Here is a 25,039-nt window from a genome sequence, read left to right on the forward strand (position 1 = left end):
ACTAAGGGCAAAAATAGAGTTTCAGAATTTTCGATCAATTTTCAGGAAGAAGTGGAAACAGCTGCAGAAAGGGAGAGAAGACCAGGAAAGGGAGAAAACAGCATCTTTTGCAAAATATTTTGTCACATGAGGCCACAGGCTATCTACATCTGTGACTGAGGTTTACCCAGCCCTAAACCTGAAGGCACACAAAAGCCAGCTGCATTGGTCAGAAGGCAAAAAAAAGAGTACGTGGGTATAGTGGCTCCGGCCTCCAGTGGATGCCCGTGCGAGCTGGACAGCGTCTGTTCTGTTTCTGAACCGGTAAAGGCACTAGAGCAAAGCCCCTCAATTGTCTCCCAGACGTGTGATGGGAAGACCTTTTATTAAAAGTAAAAAACCAAAGTGAACCGCGTGTATGATAACGACACATACCTAGAAGCAGGGCTCTGGTTAGGCAGACCCCAGTCCGAGTGAACTTGCGGGAACATGGGCAAATGACTTGAACTTCTGCAAGTCTCTTAAAAAAGAGAAAGCCATGTGTATTTTGCAACATCGTTGCGAGGATTCAGTGAGATCTTTTTTGGCGTGATGTCTGGCACATTCTAGGTGGTGTTCTTAATAACAGTGAGCACTAACTACATGGATTGTTTTATTTAATCTCCACAGCAACCCTGTGAGGAAGGCACTGGGGTGGTTTCCTAACTCCAGGGCCACGGCTAGGGAGCATTGGAGCCGTGACTTGAACCAAGCCTGAGAGCCCAGGATTTCAGTGATTAACAAGTTGTATAACATCTCTTCTAAGAGCAACAGAAGCTTAGCAGGCCACATAAGGGCCAAAACTTCTGCATTCTCTTGCATAATACTCGGCAAACTGAGGTTATTGGATTTCAACCTCGAAGCGGCTCTGTGTTTACAGAAGATTGAGAGACCTATAAGGCTGGGAGAGGCAATATAAGGTCAACTTGTTCTAGGCAACCCAAAAGTATGTTACTTCGTGTCTTGCTTAAGTCTTTCGATTATTTGGTGAAGTGTTTCTCTTCTTCTTAGCCTAGCCCTGACCAATGGTCCCTTTCATTGAGATAAATTAAATCGCACACACCAATTATATATCTCTCCACACCTAGCTATATCTATATGTATATTTCCTTCAGGAGATGAAATGGTAAGAACAAGATGTGTATAAGCAGGGGTAGTTAACCTTTTTATACCTACCGCCCAGTTTTGTATCTCTGTTAGTAGTAAAATTTTCTAACCGCCCACCGGTTCCACAGTAATGATGATTTATAAAGTAGGGAAGTAACTTTACTTTATAAAATTTATAAAGCAGAGTTACAGCAAGTTAAAGCATATAATAATAATTATATGCTTTATGTCAGATTTTTGCTAAGTTTGGCAGAATAAATCTTTATAAAACAACCTACTATAGTTAAATCTATCTTTTTATTTATACTTTGGTTGCTCCGCTACCGCCCACCACAAAAGCTGGAATGCCCACTAGTGGGCAGTAGGGACCAGGTTGACTACACTGTGTATAAGGATCCTTCCCTTCCCTTTTGATTTACCCAGAAAAGAATAAAACTGAATCCTGGTTCTTTAATTTGAGTAGCTCTTTGCTGGTCAGTACAGAGGGAGAACTTAGCTCCTTAAGAGCTTTAGGAAGAGAGGAAAATATTAGATGGATTTGTTTTTTTGTATGAGGACTCTGGCAGCCCTGATGGTTAGGAAGTTTCTCCTATTATGAGATGAAGGATGGCTTCTCTGTAACTTTCAGTTTTGCCCCAGGAAATATACCCAATAAAACTCCTATGTCTTGCATTGCCCTTTGAATATTTAATGAAGACAGCCACCCACCCTCACCAACTACTCACACGGGGCACCCAGGCTGCACCATCTGCCAGAGGGGGAGCTCACTGAGTGTCCATTCTCTAAATACCAGCCAGAGTGAGCCTCTTGAAACACAAATTGGATGATGTCCCTCCAGTCCCTTCTCAGCACACTCAGAATGAAACACAAAGGTCCCACTATGACCTCTAAGGTCCTGCATGAGCCAGCCCCCGATCACGACATTGACATCAATTGCTGTTGCTCCCTCCCCCCCATCTCTCACTCCACTCCAGCCTTGCTGGGTTCTTGCTCATACACAGGGCCACCCCTTCCTTAGGACCACCCCTTCCTCAGGCCACCCCTTCCTCAGGACCACCCCTTCCTCAGGGCCTTCCACTCACTGCTGCTTCCCGAGACGCCGTGTTCTTCCCTCACTCCATCCAGATTTGTGCTGAGATGTCACCTCTCCAGGGAGACCTTCAGTGCCACCCAACTGAGCATCGCTCCTTCCATTTTACTCTCTGTTCTCTTGCTCTGCTCTGTTTTTTTCATCCTTTATCAACCACCTGACATTATACTTCTTCTCTCACTAGAATGTGGGACCCATGGGGCAGAGCCTTTATTCTGTCCACTTTGTATCCCTAATGCCTGAAACAGACTAGGTGCTCAGTAAGAGTTTGTTGAGTAAATAAACAAAGGAGTGGATGAATGAGTGGGCGGGGGATACGGATGCCGCTTCATCCCCATCCTGCGTCTCTCTATGCTCTCTAGTAGTCAGGTCCTACAATGAGACACCCAGCCATGAACTCCATGCAGGTGGAGCCCAGGCTGCCCCAGGCTCTGCTGAACTTTTCTCCCCTGGATCTGGGTAGGGATTGCTTATTAAAGGCACCTGAGATAAAAATGAGATCATTTAGAGCTGTGGTCTAGCGTGAACTCCTATAGAAATTGTAGGTAACAAAAACTGCCAGTTTGTTTTTTATTTTTTTCCGAGAACTGTTGTCACTTTTGGCCTCTCCCAGTGTGAAGTTGTATCACTGAATTTTGCATTCTCTTTCAAGACTGTTATCCCAGATGAATCGATCTGATTCTCTCTCCATTTTTTTTTTCAACCTGACAAGATATTTCTGGATTTTGACTCAGACCATGGTACATAGCACAAGGCAGCTGGCTGCCGCTGGAATATTGAGTTCAAGAACATCCTTCCTAGCCTGGATTCAGGATCAGGAAGCTGCCATCTGTAACTCCTCCACAGATACCTCCTGGTGTTTAGGAAGCTGAAGGGACACAGATGTAATAGTGCAAAAGCCTCCCATGTCCACAGCCTTGCTTGCCCAGAGGAGCCACTAAAAGGGGTAGGAAGATGGACCCCGTCTCAGTTCTGCACCCAGATCTTCTCTCGTGCGTAAGGACAATGTCAGGAGCACAATTGGAAGAGTCTATAAACTTTATGTACCACTCATTCTACAAGATCTGTAAGACAGGAGGCCCCTGGAGGTGGGGTGGAGGAGAGGGTGAGGGAGCCCGTTCTCAGGACCCTCCACGCATACCCGTCCATAGGTCAATGATAGAACTCACTACAGTGTGGTTTTTAAATTTAAAAAATATTTTTATTATTTTATTTATTTAAAAAATTTTATTTGTTGATTTTACAGAGAGAGAAGAGAGAGGGGCAGGGGAGCAAGAAGTATCAACTCATAACTGCTTCACTTTAGTTATTCATTGATTGCTGGTCGTATGTGCCTTCACCAAGCACAGGGCTTCTAACTGGTGACCTTAGTGTTTCAGGTTGGTGCTCTGTCCACTGTGCCACCGCAGGCCAGGCATCATCACAATGGTGTTTTAATGAACTGTTGACTTTCCAGTCTCCTAATTAAAATGTGCTTTTTATCTCAATATCCCTGATAGCAAGTAGTCCTTGGCCCAGAGTAAGCTTTCAATAAGCACTAGCTAACGTAGTTAGTGCTCACTATATCTGCATTGCTCCAGTGTTATCGGGATTTGGAAAACTCTGGATTTCCAAAGTTTAGGGCAGTCACTTCACAATGACCAGCGTTCCCTTTGATCTCTCAGGAGCTTCAAAATGACACGGCTATGACACCCACGGTTCTGGTCACTTCCTTATTAACCAATGCTTTTTTTGGATCAGAACAAGGTCAGCTTAGAATAGACGTTTATCTGTAGCTTCTGATACGTTCTGAATTAAGAAACATTATCAAGTATAAAGACTTATCAAACATTGATCAGATTCGCTGTTTTTAATAGACTCAGGTTTCTTCTAGCAAATAGTTGACAATCCCATTCCTTTTAGATCTTACCCGTTTTGTAATCCTCCTTGGGAAATCATGGAGAAAAGACAGTTCCCCAGTTAATAGGTACTTGAACATGGGCAAGTAGCCCCATATGGTCATATATGAACAATGATAATACTGTACAGGGTTTTATAAAGATTGAATAAGGCAACATATGAAAGTGTCTCTGGTAGGCTGGCTGACAGAGAGCAGGTGACTTCATATTAGCTAGCTACTGATGGAGTGTCTGTTCCACGCCAGGTATGGCATAACTCATAATACCCGCTGTTCATTTTCCCTTTATCCTGTTTGTCCTATGAACTCTCCTGATCTTCCTGCCAGAGGCCCTTTAGCTCTGCGATCTTGCCTATGATCAGCCTTTCGGCAGTATTATTGATTACAAAGTGGGAAGGGTAAGTGAGCTTTGATCTTTCCGACTCATAGGGCTTTTTTTTTTTTAAAGAAAAAGAAGTATTCCTCAAATACTAAGTGTTGTTCTCTCTATAAATGGAAGTATAACTGACATATAACATTATTTAGTTTCTAGTGTACAAGTTAATGATTTGACATTCGTCCATATTGCAAACTGATCACAATAAGTTTAGTTAACGTTCATCACCCTAAATATATAGTTACAGATATTTTTCTTGCGATGAGAACTTTTAAAATCTGTCTCAGCAACTTTTAAATATTCAATACAGTATTACTAACTATAATTATTTATATAATGCTGCACATTATATCCCCATGGTATTTATATTATAAGTAGAAGTTTATACCTTTTTATTTATTTCATTTTATTTATTTTTAGTTTTTTGAAGTTAGAAGCAGGGAGGCAGTCAGACAGACTCCCTCATGCACCCAATCGGGATCCACCCGGCATACCCACCAGGGGACGATGCTTCATTGTGGCCGGAGCTATTCCAGCACCTGAGGTGGAGGCCATGGGGCCATCCTCAGTGCCCGGGGCCAACTTTGCTCAGTGGAGCCTTGGCTGTGGGAGGGTAAGAGAGAGACAGAGAGGAAGGAGAGAGGGAGGGGTGGAGAAGCAGATGGGCGCTTCTCCTGTGTGCCCTGGCCGGGAATCGAACCTGGGACTCCCACACTCCAGGCTGATGCACTACTGCTGAGCCAACCAGCCAGGACCTGGAATTTTATACCTTTTGACCCACTTTATCCATTTTACCTAGACCCACCTACTACCTCTGACAACTGCCAATCTGTTTTTTTTTTATCTGTATGCTCAGTTTTGTTGTTGTTTTTAGATTCTACATATAAGCGAGATCAATACGGTATTTCTCTTTCTCTGTCTGACTTATTTTACTTAGTACGATGTCCTCAAGGTCCATCCATGCTGTTTCAAGGCCTAGTTTTTAAATTTCCACAACTCTCCCAGAAATTCTGATTACAGTTTGTTGCTATTAAGAGTCAAATCCTTTGAGATCTACAGTCAAGAACTGGGTTCTCTTCTTAGAGTGTTTTATTTGAAAGTGAAATGAAACAGGACAGCAATAAAAGTGGCATGGCAGATAAAAGGGCTCTAGGAAACTCCTATTTTTAGGAAAGCAGAGGGCTTCATTATGCACAGGTCCATACCACGACTCAAATGCTCTTCCCGTTAATTGTTAGGTTTGGAGGGCAACTGAGGTGACCGTGCAGACAGCTTTGAAGGCACTGGCCAGAGAGCTGAAGATCATTAGCTAAGGCTAATGTTCCTTTTCTGTGAGTTCAGATGCTTTGGAATTTGCTCCCTGCAGGGATAATCTCACTAGTTCTAGTCTCTCTCTCTCAGCAATTCCTTTTTTTTTTTTTCTTTTCATTTTTTCTGAAGCTGGAAATAGGGAGAGACAGTCAGACAGACTCCCGCATGCGCCCAACCGGGATCCACCTGGCACGCCCACCAGGGGCGATGCTCTGCCCACCAGGGGGCGATGCTCTGCCCATCCTGGGCGTCACCATGTTGCGACCAGAGCCACTCTAGCGCCTGGGGCAGAGGCCAAGGAGCCATCCCCAGCGCCCGGGCCATCTTTGCTCCAATGGAGCCTTGGCTGCAGGAGGGGAAGAGAGAGACAGAGAGGAAAGCGCGGCGGAGGGGTGGAGAAGCAAATGGGCGCTTCTCCTGTGTGCCCTGGCCGGGAATCGAACCTGGGTCCTCCGCACGCTAGGCCGATGCTCTACCGCAGCAATTCCTTTTGAGTATGATTCTCAAACTATAAAGTTCACCCGTTTAAGCTGTACATGTCATTGGTTTTTAGTACATTCTCAAGGATATGCAAACATCACCGGTATGTAATGTGAGAATGTTTTCATCACCCCAAACAAAACTTCACACCCAAAGCAATCACGCTCACATCCATCACCGGATAACCACTAATAATACTCTTGTTTGACCTGGTTTTACCTATTCTTGATGTTTCATATAAATAGAATTATATACTATGTGGCTTTTATGTCTAGCTGTTTTCACTTAATGCATTTCAATGTTCATCCATGTTATAGCATGTATCAGAACTTCATTCCTTGTATCGCTGAATCATATTTTATTGCACAAATATAATATATTTCCTTTTGTTTATCTAGTTGTCAGTTGATAATTCTGCTATGAATATTATGCACAAGGATTTATGCGGACATATGTGTTTAGTTCTCCTGGGTATAGATCTGGGAACGGAATTGCTGCGTCATATGGTAACTATATTTTAACATTTTGAGAAACAGCCAAACTGTTTCCCAAACTGACTGTACCATTTTACAATCCTACCAATGATGTATGAGTGTTACAATTTTTCCTAGTCCTTCCCAACCAACACTCACGACTACATTTTTCATTTTAACCATCTTAGTTGGTGTGAAGGGGTGTCTCGTGGCAGTGTTGATTTGCCCTGCCCTAATGAGTAAAAATGGTGAGCATCATTTCATGTACTCATTGTCCATTCCTATGTCTTCTTTTGAGAAATGTCTTATTACAGCCCTTTGACCATTTAAAAAATGAGTTATGAGTCTTTTTATTCCTGAATTGTCTTTATATACGCTAGATACCAGACCTATATAAGATGCATGGTTTGTAAATATTTTCTCCTATTCTGTGGGTCATCCTTTTACTTTCTTGCCATCTTAGCAATAATGTCTTCTAATCCATGAACATGAATATCTTCTGACTTATTTAGGTTCTCTGGGATATAACTATTTCGGTCATGCTCTCTTGTTTTCAGCGTGCAAGCTTCACACTTCTTTTTCTAAAATTGATCCCTGGATACTACTGTATGTGTAATTGTTTTCTTCATTTCATTTCACACTGCCCATTGCTAATAATGTATGGCACCGTAACTGATTTTGTGACATTTACCTTGTATCATGCAACCTTCTTGAAGTATTCATTAGTTCTAGCAGAATTTATTTTTGTTTATTCATTAGGATATTTTATACATAAGATCATGTCACCTGTGAATAGAGAGCATTTTATTCCTTTTTAACCAGAATGCCTTTTCTTTGTTTTTCTTGCCCCTTTGCCCTGGCTGGAAATTCAGTCTTGGACAGAGGTGGTGAGAGAAGCCGTGCTTGTCTTGTTGCTGACCTTAGAGGGCAACATATTGAGTCTTTCCCCGCTGAATGTGATGTTAACCGTGAGTTTTCTGTAGAAGTCTTTTATCAGGCAGGGGAAATTCCCTTTCATTTCTGATTTGTTAAAGTCCATAGCTGTTGTTCGATCACGCGGGGAGTCACAGACAGGGCGGTTCTGTTTCCTCCCCGAGTGGGAACCATTGGGCTGCTAAGCATGTGATGATCCCATTCTTCTAGCAAGCATAGACTTCCTCTTTGGTTGGAGTTCAAACAGATCTCTTGAGTTGAAGTTCAGATTCTTGGGGCTTTCCAATCCAAACACAGGGTCTTCCTTACTGTAGTTGAACAAGCACCTTCAGAGCTGTCTCCAGGGTCCCCTCCCTTCTGCCAAGTGCTGCTCCCTTTCTCCCGAGGTCACTGAGACTGTGCAAAGAGGGATTCACACCATTGCTAACTTTAATTTACATATCATCTCAACGCAAGTAAAGGGATTTTCCTAGAACCGTTGTCATTACTAGGCACCTATGATGTGCCCAGCACTTTGCTGAATGCTGACAATGTAACAGATGATGCAGACTTTATCCTCCTGCAGATAGTAATGGCTAATATTTGTGTGTTGTCTGCGTTTCAGACACAAAGCTACTTGCTTACCTACCATGCATTGTGTACTTTGGTCTTCACATTGAGCCTGGGTGAAAAGAACTATCTTTTGTTGTTGTTGTTGTTGTTGTTGTTGCTGTTAAAAGACATCTGAGTGTTGAGAACTTACGCAAGGTCTCGGGTTTGAAAGTGGCAGGCCCAGGTTGGTCAGGCCCTAGAATCCAGATTCTTAGTCTCTATATCAAGTGGTTTCCTTTCCTCTTTCTCTGGGAATTTATTGCTCTTATTGTTAAAACAAGAAGTACTCAAATAAAACAGCCTAGAGAGGCAAGAGACAAAGGCTTTGGGTTCTGGACTCGAGGACGGGGCGGTTTGTGCCGAGGTTGAGAGGGGAATGTTGTGAAGACGCTGAGCCTTGAGGAAGGCTCTGGATTGACTGAGATCAGGACAAGTGCCGAGGAGTCGGCGAGGAGAAGCGTGGATGCAGACATGGGCTTGAACTCCTCGGGGGAAGAGCTTGACCTCATTGAGAGTGTCCATCGCTCATCAGTGGAAGATCTGGCCTGAGGCAATTCGGGTCAGATTTTTGGGATGTGCATACTACAATGAAGGGTTAAATTTAGAAGAGTATTTAAAGAGTGGAATTAACTTAGTTATTAGTTGTTTTGTTTTTTTCTCCCACAAATTGCACTTCCTGAATTTTCAGGTTTCCACAAAGGTGCACAGGGAGAAGGGAGGTGTCCAGTTGGCTAGGATGCTGGGGCCCCACACCCATTTAAAGCAGAGCCACTCCAAATTGAGATGCTGGTATTCATTTTGAGATTTTTATTTGAAAATAAAGTTTTAATGCTTCAAAAAGGGCTACAGATCACTGCATTAGCCAATAATTCTGCTATACAGATGAAGAAATGTGGGCTTGAAGTGACACAACCAGTTAGTAAAAACACAAGAATTCAATTTCCATTTCAAGTCTCATGATGCCAAGTAACTTCATTCAAGAAACATTTATTGTCTGGCATTATCTCCCAGGAAAGATGCAAAGCTCCGTGCCATGCAAAGATGACTGGCCCCTGCGTTCGAAGAGGTCACAAGGGATAGAGGCACCTAAAAAGAGATTCAGACATGGGATCTCTTGTGGAAGCAGAGTGGGGGAGCCCCTTGCTTTGCATGGGAAGGGCAAAATCGAGGCGATGGGAGGGTTCACCGAGGAGTGACACCTGACCTGAATGTTGCAGTTTGTCAAGGGGACTAGGTGGAGAAGGACATTTTAGGCCAAAGACACAGCATAGAATAAGCATTGAAGGTGTGAGAGAACACAGCTTAATCAAGGAATAGCAACTATTTCTTTAATTAAGAAAACTTGCCATTTATGAAGCGTTCTTCTGTGCCAAGCATTGTGCTAGGCAATTCGCATGGATTATTTCATGTAATACCCTTAAGAATCCCATGAGCTGGAAACTGATGAGAAAAGTGAATCTTAGGAGGGACAAGGGTCATGTGAGGTCTCCCAGTTAAACAGTGGTAGAGCTGGGGCTGAAATTCAGGAAGCTTTATTTCAGCTTTAGAGTCCTAGGTGCTTTGCTAAGCAGTTCAGATTTTATCCTCTAGGTCAGTGGTTCTCAAACTTGCCTCAGAATCACCTGGTGGGTTTGTTAAAACATGAATTCTGGGTTCCACCCACCCCCAGAGTTTTTGATTCAGTAGTTCGGAAAAGGATTTTCGTTTCTGACAAATTTCCAGGTGATTCTAACCCTGCTAGGCCAAAACCCACACTCTGAGAAATGCTGTGATCTTATCAACTGGAAGGGTTTAAGTTTGGAAGGAAAATTATTAGATCTGCATTTAGTGCAGGGCTCTCTGGTCAATGAATGGAATACATTACAGGTTAGGTAAGAGAGGAGTCAATGACATGGTGTTTGAAGGGGGCAGAGAGGACAAAAGGAAGAACAGTTAAGATTTGACTTTCTAATATGTGTCCAGAGTCGTGAAGGTGAAGGGACGAGTCAAAAAGTAAAAGGAAAATAACTCAGGTGCTAATAGCATTCAGAAAGTTCTAATAAGTGATGGTACCTTTACTTAATAACTAGAATCTATAGCTAGATTGTGGGATTAGAAATGAGATAGAAGGACTGGCGTAGAAGGAAAAGTAATTCTAAGGTTTCCATGAGTAGAAATGAAGAAGCTGGGAGGCTGAACAGGTTCCTGAGGGACCTGCGTCTCGGAGGTGTGGAGTTGAGGCCCTGGTGTGGTGCAACACAGAGAAATCACGGTATAGTGGAAAGGGGACTGAGCTGGCCTAGGGCACCCGGTTTCTAGTCCTGGCTCAATCGCTTATTCCAGTGGTCCCCAAGCCCCGGGCCACAGACCGGTACTGGTCCATGGGCCATTTGGTACTGGTCCGCAGAGAAAGAATAAATAACTTACATTATTTCCGTTTTATTTATATTTAAGTCTGAACGATATTTTATTTTTAAAAAATGACCAGATTCCCTGTTACATCTGTCTAAGACTCACTCTTGATGCTTGTCTCAGTCACGTGATACATTTATCTGTCCCACCCTAAAGGCCGGTCCGTGAAAATATTTTCTGACATTAAACTGATCCGTGGCCCAAAATAGGTTGGGGACCACTGACTTATCCTACCACTTTAGAAATGTCACCTCCTCTTTGAACCTCCATTTCTTCACCTGCCGGTGGAGTTGAGAACAGTGTTCCAGCCTGCCTGTGAAGACTGGTCAGTAAAGGAGGGGAAACTTATGGTACAACCTTTTTCTCTGGTTCTATAGACCCACCCACTCGTGCTTGTATATTCCACAGTCCACATTTCAAAATAGAACCAAAGATGCAAATTGTTACGGGCTTCACCCATGTGTTGGTAAGCCATGGCCTGGTGGCCTGGTGGTCGCAGGTGTCTTTCTTCCCAGGGCATTCGGCCTGCAGGCATCAGAGCGGCTGAAAAGGAGCAACTGACCTGGAGCTCTGAGTGTTAAAATGCTATATTACCAGCTAGAGTTAGGGACAAAGCTGAGCTCCTTCCTGGTGGTTAATTCTTTTTAAAACTCAGATCTTTAAATCAACTTTCTAAGTTGATGATGTTTAAAACTACTTACCAATGTTTTAAATTACTAGCTTATTCTTTATTTTCACTATTTAATTCTGGACTGTTAGTAAATATGTATGTGTGTACACACACACACACACACACACACACACACATCTCCATGTCTTTCTTATAAGCCTGTTAAAACTTAAGAAGTGACTTTACTGAGTATTTCTGTGGTCATCATAGTGGTTGAATATTCATTAACTCAGGAGTCGTACTTAACACCTTCCCTCCCCTCCCCTCCACCCCCACAGGCGCGTTATCTTAACTCAGCTGGTTTTCTCCCTCTCCACTATTACCGTAAACTTTTTGGTGGCAGGTATCACTATCTTTTGTCTGGATTACTGACATTGTTTCCAAACTGATTTATTGTATCCATTCTTGACTCTCCCTAATTCGTACCCACATGGTACAGAGATTAATGCTGCAAAATCTGATTAAACGTCCACCTGCTTAAGCTCCTTTAAGCCTTTCCATTGCTCCTAGGATGAAGACAATACCACCTAATGTGACCATTGAGGCCGCACACGAACGGGCCTCTGAACCTCTCCTGTCTCGTCTCATTCCAGGCTAACTGTGGCTTTCCCTGCACGAGTCAAGTCGCACTGGCTGTCTTTTCATCTCACGGACGTGCTGAGGTCCATTCTCACAGATCTTTGTGCATCCTGCTCCCTCTGTCTAGGATCTTTCTCTCCTCTCTCACCTCATTACTCCCATTTCACATCATAGCGCAAGCAATACTCCGCAGTCTTCTCTGACCCTCCCGCTTAGATCAATCCTGAATTACAATAGTCCCCATTGTCTGTGTTTATGTTTTCTAAAATTGCAGTTACACGGGATCATTCATGGCCTGGAAATAGCAAACAGGAAATTCCAGAAATAAACAATTCATACGTTTTAAATGGTGTACCTTTTCCCATTTTCTTTTTTGTGTCTATTTGATGAAGATGGAGGAGGCTGTGTTTGGTTCACCTCCTTACATAATACCTGTGCCCAGAACGGTGTTTGATACACAGTAGGAGCTAATGGATATTGGTGCCATGAATTAATAGTTTTAGAGAGCTGAGATGGCTCTGGTACAAGGGCTTGTGCTTAGCTAGATTCCACTGGGAGTTAATAAAATGCATAGACATTTACAATATAAATTGAAGTCATTGAAAGATGCTACAGTGTTGATTTCAGCTCTCAATTGTGTAATAACGAATAGCACAAGCCCTGTTTGCCTTTGAATAGGCGTGTGCTATTTCTCCACTGGAGAACCCCCTGAGGACACAGATTACTCGTAGAACTTTGCATCTGTGGTTTCGACCCCTAAGTGGTGTCTACTTTATTATACACATTTGCAGTCTTGGATTGCAGAAGCAGTTGAGCCAGCTTGTTTCTCTATTAGCTGTTAGAATGTTCTGCTCAATTTAGATTGGCAAAAGACCGTTGTCCCATTTTCATTCTGAACTTTCTAATAGCCCTCCACCACAGCAGAATTGAAAAAGCAAGACTGAGACTCAGAAAGTTTTAAACTAGACTAGGAAGAATACATATAGGCATTGTCTTCTGACTTTCCTGGAGCCTGCGCTGCAGTTGTGGCTGATTAGGTAACTACTGATACCACTGACAAATTCAGGCCATCAGTGATTGTCTAACATCCTAGTCTCAGAAGTCTTCTGGGAACCGTGTTGAAGGCAAGTCACGGCATGTTAATTCTGCAGAATGAGGAACTGGATATAGATAAAGTTCGAATCAGTTCATGAACATTTTGTAATTACAGCAGGAGGCAAGAATGGTAACCCTCAATTACATCTCTTTCGGATCTCACTGTTAACCTCAAGCCCTCTTACCTTAATCAGAGCTTGGGAACAAGGATTCACAGAACCATTTCATGAAAAGGTAGACTGTGCATTTGTATAAATGCAACTACTGTATTGCAATTAAGCAATACACACACTGCTGCTTTGTACCACCAGCAAAGTAAATAAAAGGCTGTTCTGCTGCTTTATGGGTTGGAGATGATTTCCATGGAGGGGCAGCCACAGTTTGTCGTGAAGAGATCTAAATTTTATAATAAATGCTATTCATAATATATTAAAATTATATTACAAATTAGACTGAGCAAGTCAACCTTCAGGGCATAAGCACAAACTCAGACTAATTTATTCTAACACTCAGTTTCTCTAAATGTGGTCCTTATATTACTTGCACCAGAGTAGCCTATTGTGCAAGTTCTTGTCTGGCCCCCCCAAACCCCCCTCCCTCTCCCCATCCCCCAGCCCCGATGAATCAGAATATTGGGGAGTAAGCCATGGGCATTGGCATTCTACACAGGCTCCCAGGGTGGTTCTTATACTCAATAAAGCTTGGAAACCAGGGAGGGATTTCTAGGGCCTGGGCCTGTCAAAGATTTGTTTCTAGTTGTGGGTTATCTTCTGCCAGGGGGCAGTGTTTTCTGAAATACAGCTGGATTAGGAAATCATACTGGAAGTTAATTTTCGTCTTTCTCAGGCATTTTCTTGATTATGGACCCACTCATGGGTGACCTTCTGCCAAATCTTAAACTCCAGAGTAGGAAACTTTGTAAAATTTTTAAAAATTATTGATTAATTTTAGAGAGAGAGGAGGGAAAGAAAGAGAGGGATTGATTTGTTGTTCCAATTATTTATGCATCTGTTGGTTGTTTCTTGTATGGGACCTGACCGTGGATTGGATCTGAAACCTTGGCGCATTGAGAAGATGCTCTGACTAATTGAGCTACTCGCCCAGCGCCTGAACTTTCTTAATTTGATTTTTTTAAAGAACATTTTGGACTACATGTCAGTCATTTTAGTTGAGTTTCTAGACCTATGCATTATCAGACTTTTTGATTTTCTCAGTTTTGGACAATGAGAGGTATTTGTATTTTTTCTCGAGAGGTAATTGTATTTTGTAGTTGATTTGATGCCCAGGGTAGGGACTTTTATCATCTTCCTGAGAATTAATATACAATGATATCTTGTAGTAAAATTCTGGTGAGCTATGGTTAGATGAAGTGTGTGTGTGTGTGTGTGTGTGTGCACGCACGCACGCGCGCTATGTATAAATATATGCGTCCGTTAATGAATTCCACATGCACATGACCCGATGGAAGATAAAGTTCTTTGGCAGAACGGTGAACAGAAATAGTGACTGAGCTCAGTCCTCTTAGATAATTGGTAACAAGCACTGTACAGAAGCCAACTCTGGATCAAATTGGCTCTGACACTCAGGGCTTTTTCTCCCTGCACAGCTACTCTGCATGTCAAAAAAATTAATAGATGATGTGCAGCTTCTGAGTCTAATTTTGTTTTCAAGGGGAGCCTTCATTATCCTCAGGCTGAGTTTCCACAATCAAATGTCAGGCAGACTTGATGGTCCTCAGACGCCAGCAAGCGCTGGGGAGGGTGGAGAGACAGGGAGGCCGGCTTCTAAGACCATTCGGAGCACGGTGACGTCCGATGCGGTCCCCAGATTGATAGACTTGGTAGTTTCCTTTTTCGTTGATAGTGTGACTCTGTACAAACAAGCCTGCATCTTAAAATTTAATATAAATAGTAGGGAAAAAGTTTTCACATGGGGGTGAACGTTTTTCATAAGCCTCTCTGAATACCCAACTCCAAATCATTTCAGTATGGCACACAGATGAGAGCAAGAGCCTTCTGTAAAATAATTCAAGAGCCTGCCATCTCTCAGGAGTGCACAACTGCAGGGATTTAAAAAAGGCAACTGAAAGTTTGCCAGTGTTTTCTTTTTCTCAATGAGCTGTTACTAAGCTCCAGAATATGTAACGCAGCCTAAGCCTACTGTGCAACCCACTGGAATAAACAAGTTCTTGCTTTTGCACTATCCTGTTTTCTTTAAGCAAAACCCCTGCTCCGCTGCATGCTGAGTGACGTATTTGTTTATGTACACGCATGTGCTCTATGTGAGAATGATGGCCCCTGGCCTGGCAGACAGAAACCTCTCTCATATGAATCCTAAAAGCATACAAAAAATTTTAACAACTTTCAAGTTTAGAAGGTTTGATTTCTTTAGCAGCCTCCTGGTTGCCAAATAGCTTAGTAAAGAAACCTCAACACTCACAAGAGCCTCAAAGGATGATAATTTAACCGGGAAATAACTAAGGGAATAATAATAGTTCTTTAAAGCTATTTTTTGTACCATCGAGTGTTCCTTCCTAAATTCAATCACTAACAAAGCTTCCCCATCCATCCTGCCCTCCCCCCCTCCCCCCAAATAAGACAAGCTGACAGTTTTTTTTGGAGAAGGGGAGGCAGAAACTGAAATTATTTTGTCTCTCCTCATAAGACAGAGGACTTTCTGCTGTTTAGCTAGCATTCCCAGGGTTGTGATAAAAGTTACTTCTCTAAATTCTCACAAGAGGGGGTAAAATAATGCTATCTCTTGCGTTAGTTACAATCTTGGGAGGTTTCTTCGTGAGAAATATCTGAGGAGCCAGGAGTAGCCGAGAATGTGACGATAGAGGCAGGTTGTTGGGACGGCCAGGAAAAATAAATACATGAGAAAGACCAGGAACGTTATTAGGTTTGTAAATTATAAAACTGCCCTTGTTTTTTTTTTTTTTTTTTAAATAAAGTCAGTGAGGTTGACAACACTGAATAACTACACTATAGACCTTCAAATCTTAAAGCCCTTTCCAGTTTCATTTTTATTGAATAAAATCAATTTGGGTTCTTTTTTTTTTTTTTAAACACAACAAAACACCATGTTTTGGTGAGGGAAGGAAAATGAACATGAGCTGTTATTGGCCAGAGCAACACAAGAAACCCTCATGTTAGCAGAGGAAACCACATGAAAGTCTGTGTGTTAGGGGAGGGGCCGATAAGGGGGCGGAGAGAAGGAGGGTGATGTTTCCAGCCTCTTCTGCTCCCAGCTGCGATTTGTGAACAAAGTGTGATGAAATCGAGCTTTGGACAAATCAGAGCAGCCTGTCAACCTCCCAGGTGGGATTACTTGTAGTTAATAGACTGAGCTCAGAGCCCCAAAAAGCAGTGCATTCAGTGTAGGCATAGAGAACACGCTGCACCAGGCTTTCCAAGAACCGTCTGCCATGGCACGGAGCAGCCCGCTCCGGTCCTGTCAGGTAGGAGGAGAAGGGTGCAATGACAGGGGACAGGCTTGGTCTTCAGAACCTGTTCCTGGTTCTGCTTGCCTTTTGGTTCGAAGAAATGAAGAGAGCACTTTATGGGTGCATTTTGGGAGCTGTGGGATTGAGCGGGGAGGTTGAAGTCATTTGTATTACCTCCCTGCAATTTCATTTAGTCTTGTCTTGCTGCTTTTGACAACGCAATTATCTCTTCATTCCCTTAGGTAATATCCCTGTTCACTTTTGCTATTGGAGCCAATGTCTGCTTGGGATTCATAACAAATCGAATTAAGAGGGCAGAAGGCTGGGACGAAGGCCCCCCTACAGGTAAGTGTAGCAACGATCTGCACTTTCAGACTTTTAAAAATATTACACACTAGGCAAGAAAGTCATTTTTAAATAGTGTTGCAGTAAAACTAATTTAGTCCTTGATTTCTCCGGAATAAAACCATCTATGGATATCATTCAGGTGAGATATGGTCTTAATTAAAGAATATTTATAATGGATTCATGGTAACTGGCTATTTAGATCTTTCTACCCTGAAATTCCTAAGTGTTAAGACAGAAATAAAAACTCCTGTTCATAGACAAATAGAAGTGGTGAGAACAGGTGCTGGCTTAGTATTGGAAATAACGTGGCTCTGATTTATTGTCATGAGGTACTGGATATAGTATTTACCTCTAGAGAGTTCTGACCCATGGAGAAAGGGGAGTGAGGGTTTAAAAGGCAGTGAGCTGACTGGATGACACTTCCGAAATGTGCAACAAGCCGATTAAGATTTACCCAAACTGGGGGACACATAAAAGGAAGGAGTTGCTTAAAACTAGAACTCATTGTTTTATTTTTTCTTTTGGCATCAAGAAAGGTAAGTTTTAACAGCGCACCTTGACTTAACTAATGGAGCTGAACTGAAAGTGTTTCCTCTTACAATGCACCGCGCCTTAAGCAGTGTGGGAGTTCTTATGAAGGAGCTCCTTGTGCAGACAGGGGTGGGGGTGCAGGGAGCTTGACTGACCAGGTCTTAAGTAATGAGTTGGTTAATTTCCTGGTAATTGGAGCCGCTGATGGTTTTACAAATACAAATTACATATTAAGTCATGGGTACTCTAGGGGGCAATGTTTTCTTGACTTTCCCTGACGTCTCAGCGTGTTTGTCTGCCTTCCTATGAAGTCTGTATTTCTGTTTCTTGACCTGCCTACTCGCAAAGCCTATTACCTGTCTCTGTTTGAGCCAGCACGAGCTCTTATTGACCAAATTTGGATACCTATGTTGTTGGAATACTAAGTCTTCCTTACATCAAGTCAGTGACTTTTGTGTCATGTCACAATTACAGAAGTTGTTTAGTGAGTCAAAGTGTGTGTGTGTGTGTGTGGGGGGGTGTTAGAGTGAAAAGGGAGAAACCAAATCATAGCAATTGCACCCCCAAGGAACCAAATAGACAAAATGAGTTGGGGAGAGAGGGGAGTGGATCACTGGGCTGGATAGTCTCATTTTCATGGGTAACAAATGCTCTTTTCAAAGACCTCTTTTTTTCATTCCACACAAGTATACTCCCATTAAAATGCTGACTAACTGCACAGACTAAAAGTGGGGACCTGGTCTTTAGTACAGTCACGTGGCCAAGTTAGCAGCTGGACAGCCCACCACGGGTTCTTTCCAAGGCACCCTCAAAGGAACTCTTTCCTGTTTTTTTATTGATATATCACTTTGGCTAAAACTGATATTAAAAGTTGTTTCCTTAGTGAGTATGTAAAACCCAGCCAACTCATTATTTTCACAGTCAACGTTTTTGGGAAAACAGTCATGCAAGTCCGGGACTTGGCATCCTGACCTCAAATAACTTGCTGTGTGGTCTTGGGCAAGTCACTTGTGGAGACTGTTTCCTTAGCTGTACGATGAGGAGCAGGTCTAGACGATTTCTGACTTTTCTACTGAATTAAAAAAAAAAAGCCTTGGTCTACCTATTCTGTTTTGTTGCCTCTGAATTTATGTGCTTTCTACTCGAGAACTTTTAAAAGTACAGACCAGATTTATTAATCCTTGAATATATTTTTGCATATAATAAATTATTTTCATGCATTATAAGAAATGGCTATAAGAACTAATGAAACAGTGCTACTTCTGGGAAAATAATATAACATATTACAATAAATAAATCTAAGTGATCTTAAATATACTATGATGTATTTGATTCTTGATTTAATTAAATTATCTATTATTTTAGGACTCTATGGTATCTTCTAAAATGGTTGATGAGTGGAAATTCTACCTGCATAAAGCTTGGTCTTGGGATACGGTGCCACTTAAGTCTGAGTTTTGGATTTGGGTATGCGGCCAGTAATTTTTCTATTGATATAGCTTGCCCGTTGTTTAGACAGGACCGGAGAGATCCTTTTGAAACTGGGTAAAAGCATCGTTCAGAGACTTAAATGTAATATGCGCCTAGACGGGGCCTCCCTAGAAGAACACATGTGGCTGGTTATTCTGTCAGCAAAGATTTCACATCAGAAAACACTGGGTGAACTTTTATATGCATATTAGAACAAGACAGTAGGAAGAAAGGCAGCAGAGCCTATGTTCAACAACACATTTATGTTCAAAGAAATCCTGGGAAGCTCAGTGCTTCTCAACTGTTTCATAAATATAGTGGGAGGAGCACAAAGGGTGTCACTATACGACCAGCTTCGACTGGCCACAGCAAAATCTCCCATTCACAAGCATGCAGTTGCTTCTGGCAAATGTGGTTCCTCGGAGATCTTAACAATAGCTGAGAGCATTCTACCCACAGGCAGCCCCTCGCTGCTGTACTATGGACTGGGGTGTGCGTTTCAAGGCTGTGGCAGCACAAACAAACTGTTATAATTAACTAACCAGCACACGTGCTGGCTGGATTTATTGTTAGGACCTAGTGATCTACTGGAAGTCATAGTGGAGGAAGATGGTCTTTTACCAGGTCACAAAACACCTATCGATTCATTAGAAGACATGACATGAGCAGGGCTAGTCATACTTCTGTTTGGCAAATATAAAGGCGATCAGGTCAATGAGATGGCTGAAATACATTCTCAAAGAAAATGTAAGTAATAAGTGCAATTTAGTTTGAAGGAATCTTTGTCTCATACATACATTTGAGGCAGCCAGTTTGATTCACCTTAAAATGACAAGAGAATTGATGTGTGTACAGGTGTGTGTGTGCACTCATGTACACGTGCAGACACGTGTGCTAATGGTGTGACGGTGGAGTCTGTTTTTTACTGGAGTGTGTGATGGATGCTCTTCCAGGCTCCAGGTGAAAATGGAGATATAAGCACCTGAAATATAAGCAGCTTAGTGCTTGAAAGGTGAAGAGAAATTCGTCAGCTTGTGACGGTCTGGCTAATAAACTTGAAAGTTCATCCCATTCATCATCCTTCTCAGTGGCTTGAAGGTTTGAAAGTATGTGAAGGTGAATGAAATTCATGGGTGTAGCTATGAAACGCATTTCTCTAACAACTTTTCGAGCAAAGCTTTTTCTTGTGAATCGTGGAGAAACCAGATCATAATAACAGGAATGGGATGGTTCACGTTCATTTGATAGCTTTGGGAATCTCAGTTTACAATGAAAACGAAAAGGTGTTTAAAAGATGGGCTAGTAACACATGGTAACTGGGTAACTGCAAAGCTGGCAGGTCTATCAGCCCTACTCTGCAAGGAAAACTGTCTCGTGATGTCATGGGACTTCATGTTAGACTTAGTGTAGAAACCACAGTCCAGTCAATGGACTGAAATGACCTGAATTTGACTCTAGGGAGGACACAGATTTCTTAGTTCTTTGTTACCTGGAGCTTTGGGGTAGTGATTTTTTTAGTTATCTTTAAACCATACAGAATCTTCTATCTTGTTTACAAAAACAGACATTTCAGTCTTCAGTAGAGTTCAACAGAGATTCTTAAAAAAAAAAAAGGATTTAATTTATTGATTTTAGAGAGAAGAGAAAGAGAAGAGGGGGGAGCAGGAAGCATTAACTCATAGTTATTGCCTCTCATATGTTTCTTGACCAGGCAAGCTCAGGGTTTCAAACCTGTGACCTCAGCATTCCAGGTCAATGCTTTATCCACTGTGCCACCACTGGTCAGGCCATAAATTCTTGAATCAACAAAAAAAATCAACAAATCTTCCAAAATCATGTCCAAAAAATGACATCTAAAATAATTCAAAGCCTATGTAAAAAATTTTAAAAATCATTGCTAATAAAAAGAAAACTATAGTTATATTTAGATGAGCTACAATTTTTCGCTAGGCTTTTGCTAGCTCAAATTAGGCCTAGAGAGCTGATTTTCCAACCAAAAAAAAAAAAAAAAAAATGCCAAGTAATGTTGCCTCTCTCAGAAAAGATTTTTGAAAACAAAACGCCACACCAAAGCTGAAGACAATCTAAGGTGTTAGGCAGATGATAGAATGCTTTATTTATCTTCAATTATGTTTGAAGATGAGTGCTTAAATTTTTATTTTATCGATTTGACAATATCTGGGATTTAAAATGACAGGGTTTCACTGTCTAGCTGCAGGTTTGCAAATCATTCAGACTTACACTACTGACTACCATCACAAATGCTATTGGAGTGGCTTACAAGTTAAATTCAAGTTTTTAATTTTTCAAATTGAAGTTTATAGACATCTGTTTCGTTGTAGTTTACGAGGTCTTTCCACATGAGGACACTGTAATTATAAGCACATTGAAACTACAGGTGTTTGAAAACTTCCCAGGTGGACCCACTGTATTTATTTAAAATATTGTCCAGGAAATCTGGCCCAGCAGCTGTGAAGAGGAGAGAACAGTGGAACGGGCAGGATCGGGTGTTTATGGAAAGTGGTGTATTCAGGGAGCAAGCCTGTAGGTGAGCGCAGCTCACTACGGTATGAGGTCAAAAATATCGACCAAAAAAATGACAACTTTAAACAAGAAAGAATGACCAGGAAGAAAATATTATCTACTTCAGAAGAGGCCTAGGACAGTGTTAATTTCTAGAGTTGGGCAGCATCTTGAATGTCATCTGTGTTCTCTGCCTCCTTTTCCTGACCTTTATACTTCAGACAAGGTTGGCATTCTGTTTCTTTTTCTTTTTTTTTTTTACAGAGACAGAGAGTGAGTCAGAGAGAGGGACAGACAGGGACAGACAGACAGGAATGGAGAGAGATGAGAAGCATCAATCATTAGTTTTTCATTGCGCGTTGCAACACCTTAGTTGTTCATTGATTGCTTTCTCACATGTGCCCTGACCGTGGGCCTTCAGCAGACCGAGTAGCCCTTTGCTGGAGCCAGCGACCTTGGGTTCAAGCTGGTGAGCTTTGCTCAAACCAGATGAGCCCGCGCTCAAGCTGGTGACTTCGGGGTTCCGAACCCGGGTCCTCTGCATCCCAGTCCAACACTCTGCGCCACCACCCGGTCAGGCACATTCTGTTTCTTTAAAAAAAAAATTTCTCATTGATTGAGTGAGAGAGAGAGAAAGAGAGACAGAGAGAGAGAGATATGGGGGAGAGAGGAGCATCAACTCATTGTTCCACTTAGTTATTCTGTTTAGTTGTGTATTCATTGATTGCTTCTTCTATGTGCCCTGACCAGGAATTGATCCAGGGACCTTGGCGTTCTGGGGCAATGTTTTATCCACTGAGCCACCCGGCCAGGACTGGGAACCCATTCTGTTTCAGTCCTCTTATAGAAGGAGGAAGCACAACCCCTGTCAGTAACCAAAGTCAGAGTTTTATTTGCTCTTTCTTTCAGGAAACATTCCAGCCGAGAACCATGGAAAATGGGTAGAGCAGATAGGGTGCTATATCTTAGACACCAAATTCAAGACCAGACAAAACTTAGAAGGAAGAATCATCCAGCTTTGGGCTGAGCTAACTGTTTTCATACTTAAATATGGCCTCTCTCCTTGGCCATCATCCAAATCTGAACATTTCTGTTTTGCAGGGAGATTTGGAGAGAAATATGACTGGGAGTCCAGAATGAAGTAATGTTTAGGTCACAAATCTTGCCATGAATCAGGTTCTTTTCAATAATCTAATTGAATTATCAGTTATATTTTTTTCCTATATAGATAGCATCAGAATTCTACCACAGAACCTCTGTATATACATGGTAAGAGGGTATGTTTTAGAAATAAGGTCTTATTTAAATAAGTGAAAATCATTTCACTTAGTTCTATCAGAAGTATGAATTTGGAGGAAATAAACCATGTTCCGCTTTGGTGTTTTTCAAAATTATGCTACTGTGAAAAATAAGGCATGCATAACATTGTTTTTATGCATATCATTATGTACATACATGCGGGTTTTAAAATTTGAAGTCCCTATTTGCTATAGACCTGTCACCTTTAAATTTGAAGCCTCTGGAACTAATTTGTATTTTTGAAGTAAAGTAACATCATTTAAATATGTAATTAAAAAGACAGCAATAGAATTTAGATCTCATAAAACTATTGGCAAATGCCTTGGATGAAATTCCAAACCTCCGTCACACTTCTTACACATTTCGGACTTTATCTTTTTAAGGGTGTTTGTTGTTGTTGTTGTTTGTAGTTCCTTGTTAGTTTTGAACTTTTATGGACATATCAGTAATAATCTAAGGTAAAAAGTATAAGATACTAACAAGTTTATAGATCCTTCCATTTTTATCACGCCTTGCAATTGATAATAGAACCAAGGTGCTCACATTGATAGTCTCTTGGTTTAAATTAGATGAAGGAAGACTTGACAGACTCTAGAATTCAGATTTGTAATAGGGCAGGGAATCCTTCCATATTTGGCTATTCACTCTGGAACAATAAAAAAAGAAGTCCTAAAATCTGTCATGAGCCTCGAGTGGGGAAAAGGACTTGGGACTCGGGCGTGGCACGAAAAAGCCAGGCCATGGTGGAGAAGTGACAGTAATACAAAGCAAGCAGGGGTTGGACCTTGTTATGTGCAGGGGCAGGCACATCCCTGGAAAGGCCAAGGGCATATTTTTTTCACTCTACCATTTTATTTTATTAAAAAAGGTGCGGCAGTTCAGATTCTTGGAATTATTGGATTCAAAGTGGTACATGGCTCAATCTCCCTTCCCATGTCGATTCCTGACTCTGTCACCTGAATCCACATCAGCCAAGAGTGAATTTTGAAATCTGTATCCCTAATGCACACACACCCAGGAATTCACTCTGGTATGAAAGCTGTTGATGCACTACTTTTTAGGAGATACATCGTTGCACTATGAGTGTAAGGGCAACTCTTTCTCAACACAGCTGTCTTCAGTTTGAGCATTGTGAAGAAGGGTTATAATTGATAGGAGCCAGCTATTGGGAAGAGTCATTATTTATGTGTCCAGCTCATAGGAATGGATGCTACTCAGAATTTATTAGATGACTGTTGGAATGATTCTATCTAAGGAGTACCCTTAAAAAAAAATAGTTCAGTTATAAACATTTGCCTTACCTTTATTTTTACTATAGGACTTCCTGTATTTTTTCTCTTTCACATATCAATCCCGCCCTCCACCCCCACTCTGGTTTCTTATGGTCCAGCGTGCACTCTTGATAGGTTGGCCAAAGTCAATAGAAAAATGTGGTTTATGAACCAGAGGTAAAGCATTGCTTTGGAAACCTGACATTATTTCCTAAACTGAACTGGTGTGGTTTGTATGTATTTCAAGATCCCAGAATCAACCATGCAAAAGCTTTTCACATCTCACGGTCTAGTGAATCTGTTTGCTTTGGTTGAACCGATCTGATGCCATAAAAGCTAAAATGGGGTGATTCTGACTTCAAAGAGGACAGAGGACTGAGGTTTGAACAGCATGTTCAGATAAATGGGTTTGATGAACCTAGAAATGTCATTCACATCTGTTCCTTTCTGTGCCTCTGTGTTTTCTTGATTTTAAAAGTTATGCATATTGACTATAAAAGAATTGAAAATTTGTAAACATGTAAATAAATAAATAAAATTACAAATAGCATGTCATAAATAACACATATTAGGATATTTATGTGTAATACATATTATATAGTATATATTTTATATACATATATACACATGCATATATTCATACATATATGAGAGACGTGAGTGAATACGCAAACAAAAAGACATTTGTAAAATGTCTTAGAAATCTTAAAATACAGAAAAGTAAAAAGTCTACTTGCCTATCTCTTCCTCAGTCATTTTCACCAGATGTAATTTCCATAAAGATTTTATTACAGAAAATAAAAAGGTTAATTATATCTGCACTTTTGGAAAAGTTACATATATGCACATTTTTCCTAGTGCCTCTGTCCCGACTCTCTCTCTCTCTCTCTCTCTCTTGCTCATTGCTAACTCTGGCACTGTTTTTATTTCATCTTTTCTTTATTGTTTTTCTATCTCTGTTATATATACTATTTAATATTATAACACTGTTCTGTACTTTGGTCTTAAAAAAAAACTTGATTATATATTTTCTAGGTCTTTCCATATTAGCCTACACAGATCAGCTCGTTATTTTAAGGACTGGGCAATAGTCAATTGAGGGCGAGCACTATTCTTTCTTGTACAGATATCTCGGCAACTT

General features: G+C 41.4%; 1 protein-coding gene across 4 annotated transcripts in view; it reads left to right on the forward strand.

The window, feature by feature from the left end:
* The window catches only part of ENPP2 (ectonucleotide pyrophosphatase/phosphodiesterase 2), a 104,496-nt gene that overhangs the window by 10,712 nt on the left and 68,745 nt on the right, over nt 1–25,039 (forward strand). For 3 of the 4 annotated variants that reach the window (XM_066265766.1, XM_066265763.1, XM_066265764.1), the window contains exons 1-2: nt 16,321–16,471; nt 16,699–16,801. In XM_066265766.1, the coding sequence (XP_066121863.1) occupies nt 16,439–16,471; nt 16,699–16,801 (136 nt within the window). In that variant the 5' untranslated portion in view covers nt 16,321–16,438. Of the gene's footprint in view, nt 1–16,320; nt 16,472–16,698; nt 16,802–25,039 lie in introns of those variants that run through there. The other variant, XM_066265765.1, reaches the window with a different exon arrangement.

The sequence above is a fragment of the Saccopteryx bilineata genome, chromosome 3 (assembly GCF_036850765.1).
Source record: "Saccopteryx bilineata isolate mSacBil1 chromosome 3, mSacBil1_pri_phased_curated, whole genome shotgun sequence".
In the NCBI taxonomy this organism is placed as follows: domain Eukaryota; kingdom Metazoa; phylum Chordata; class Mammalia; order Chiroptera; family Emballonuridae; genus Saccopteryx; species Saccopteryx bilineata.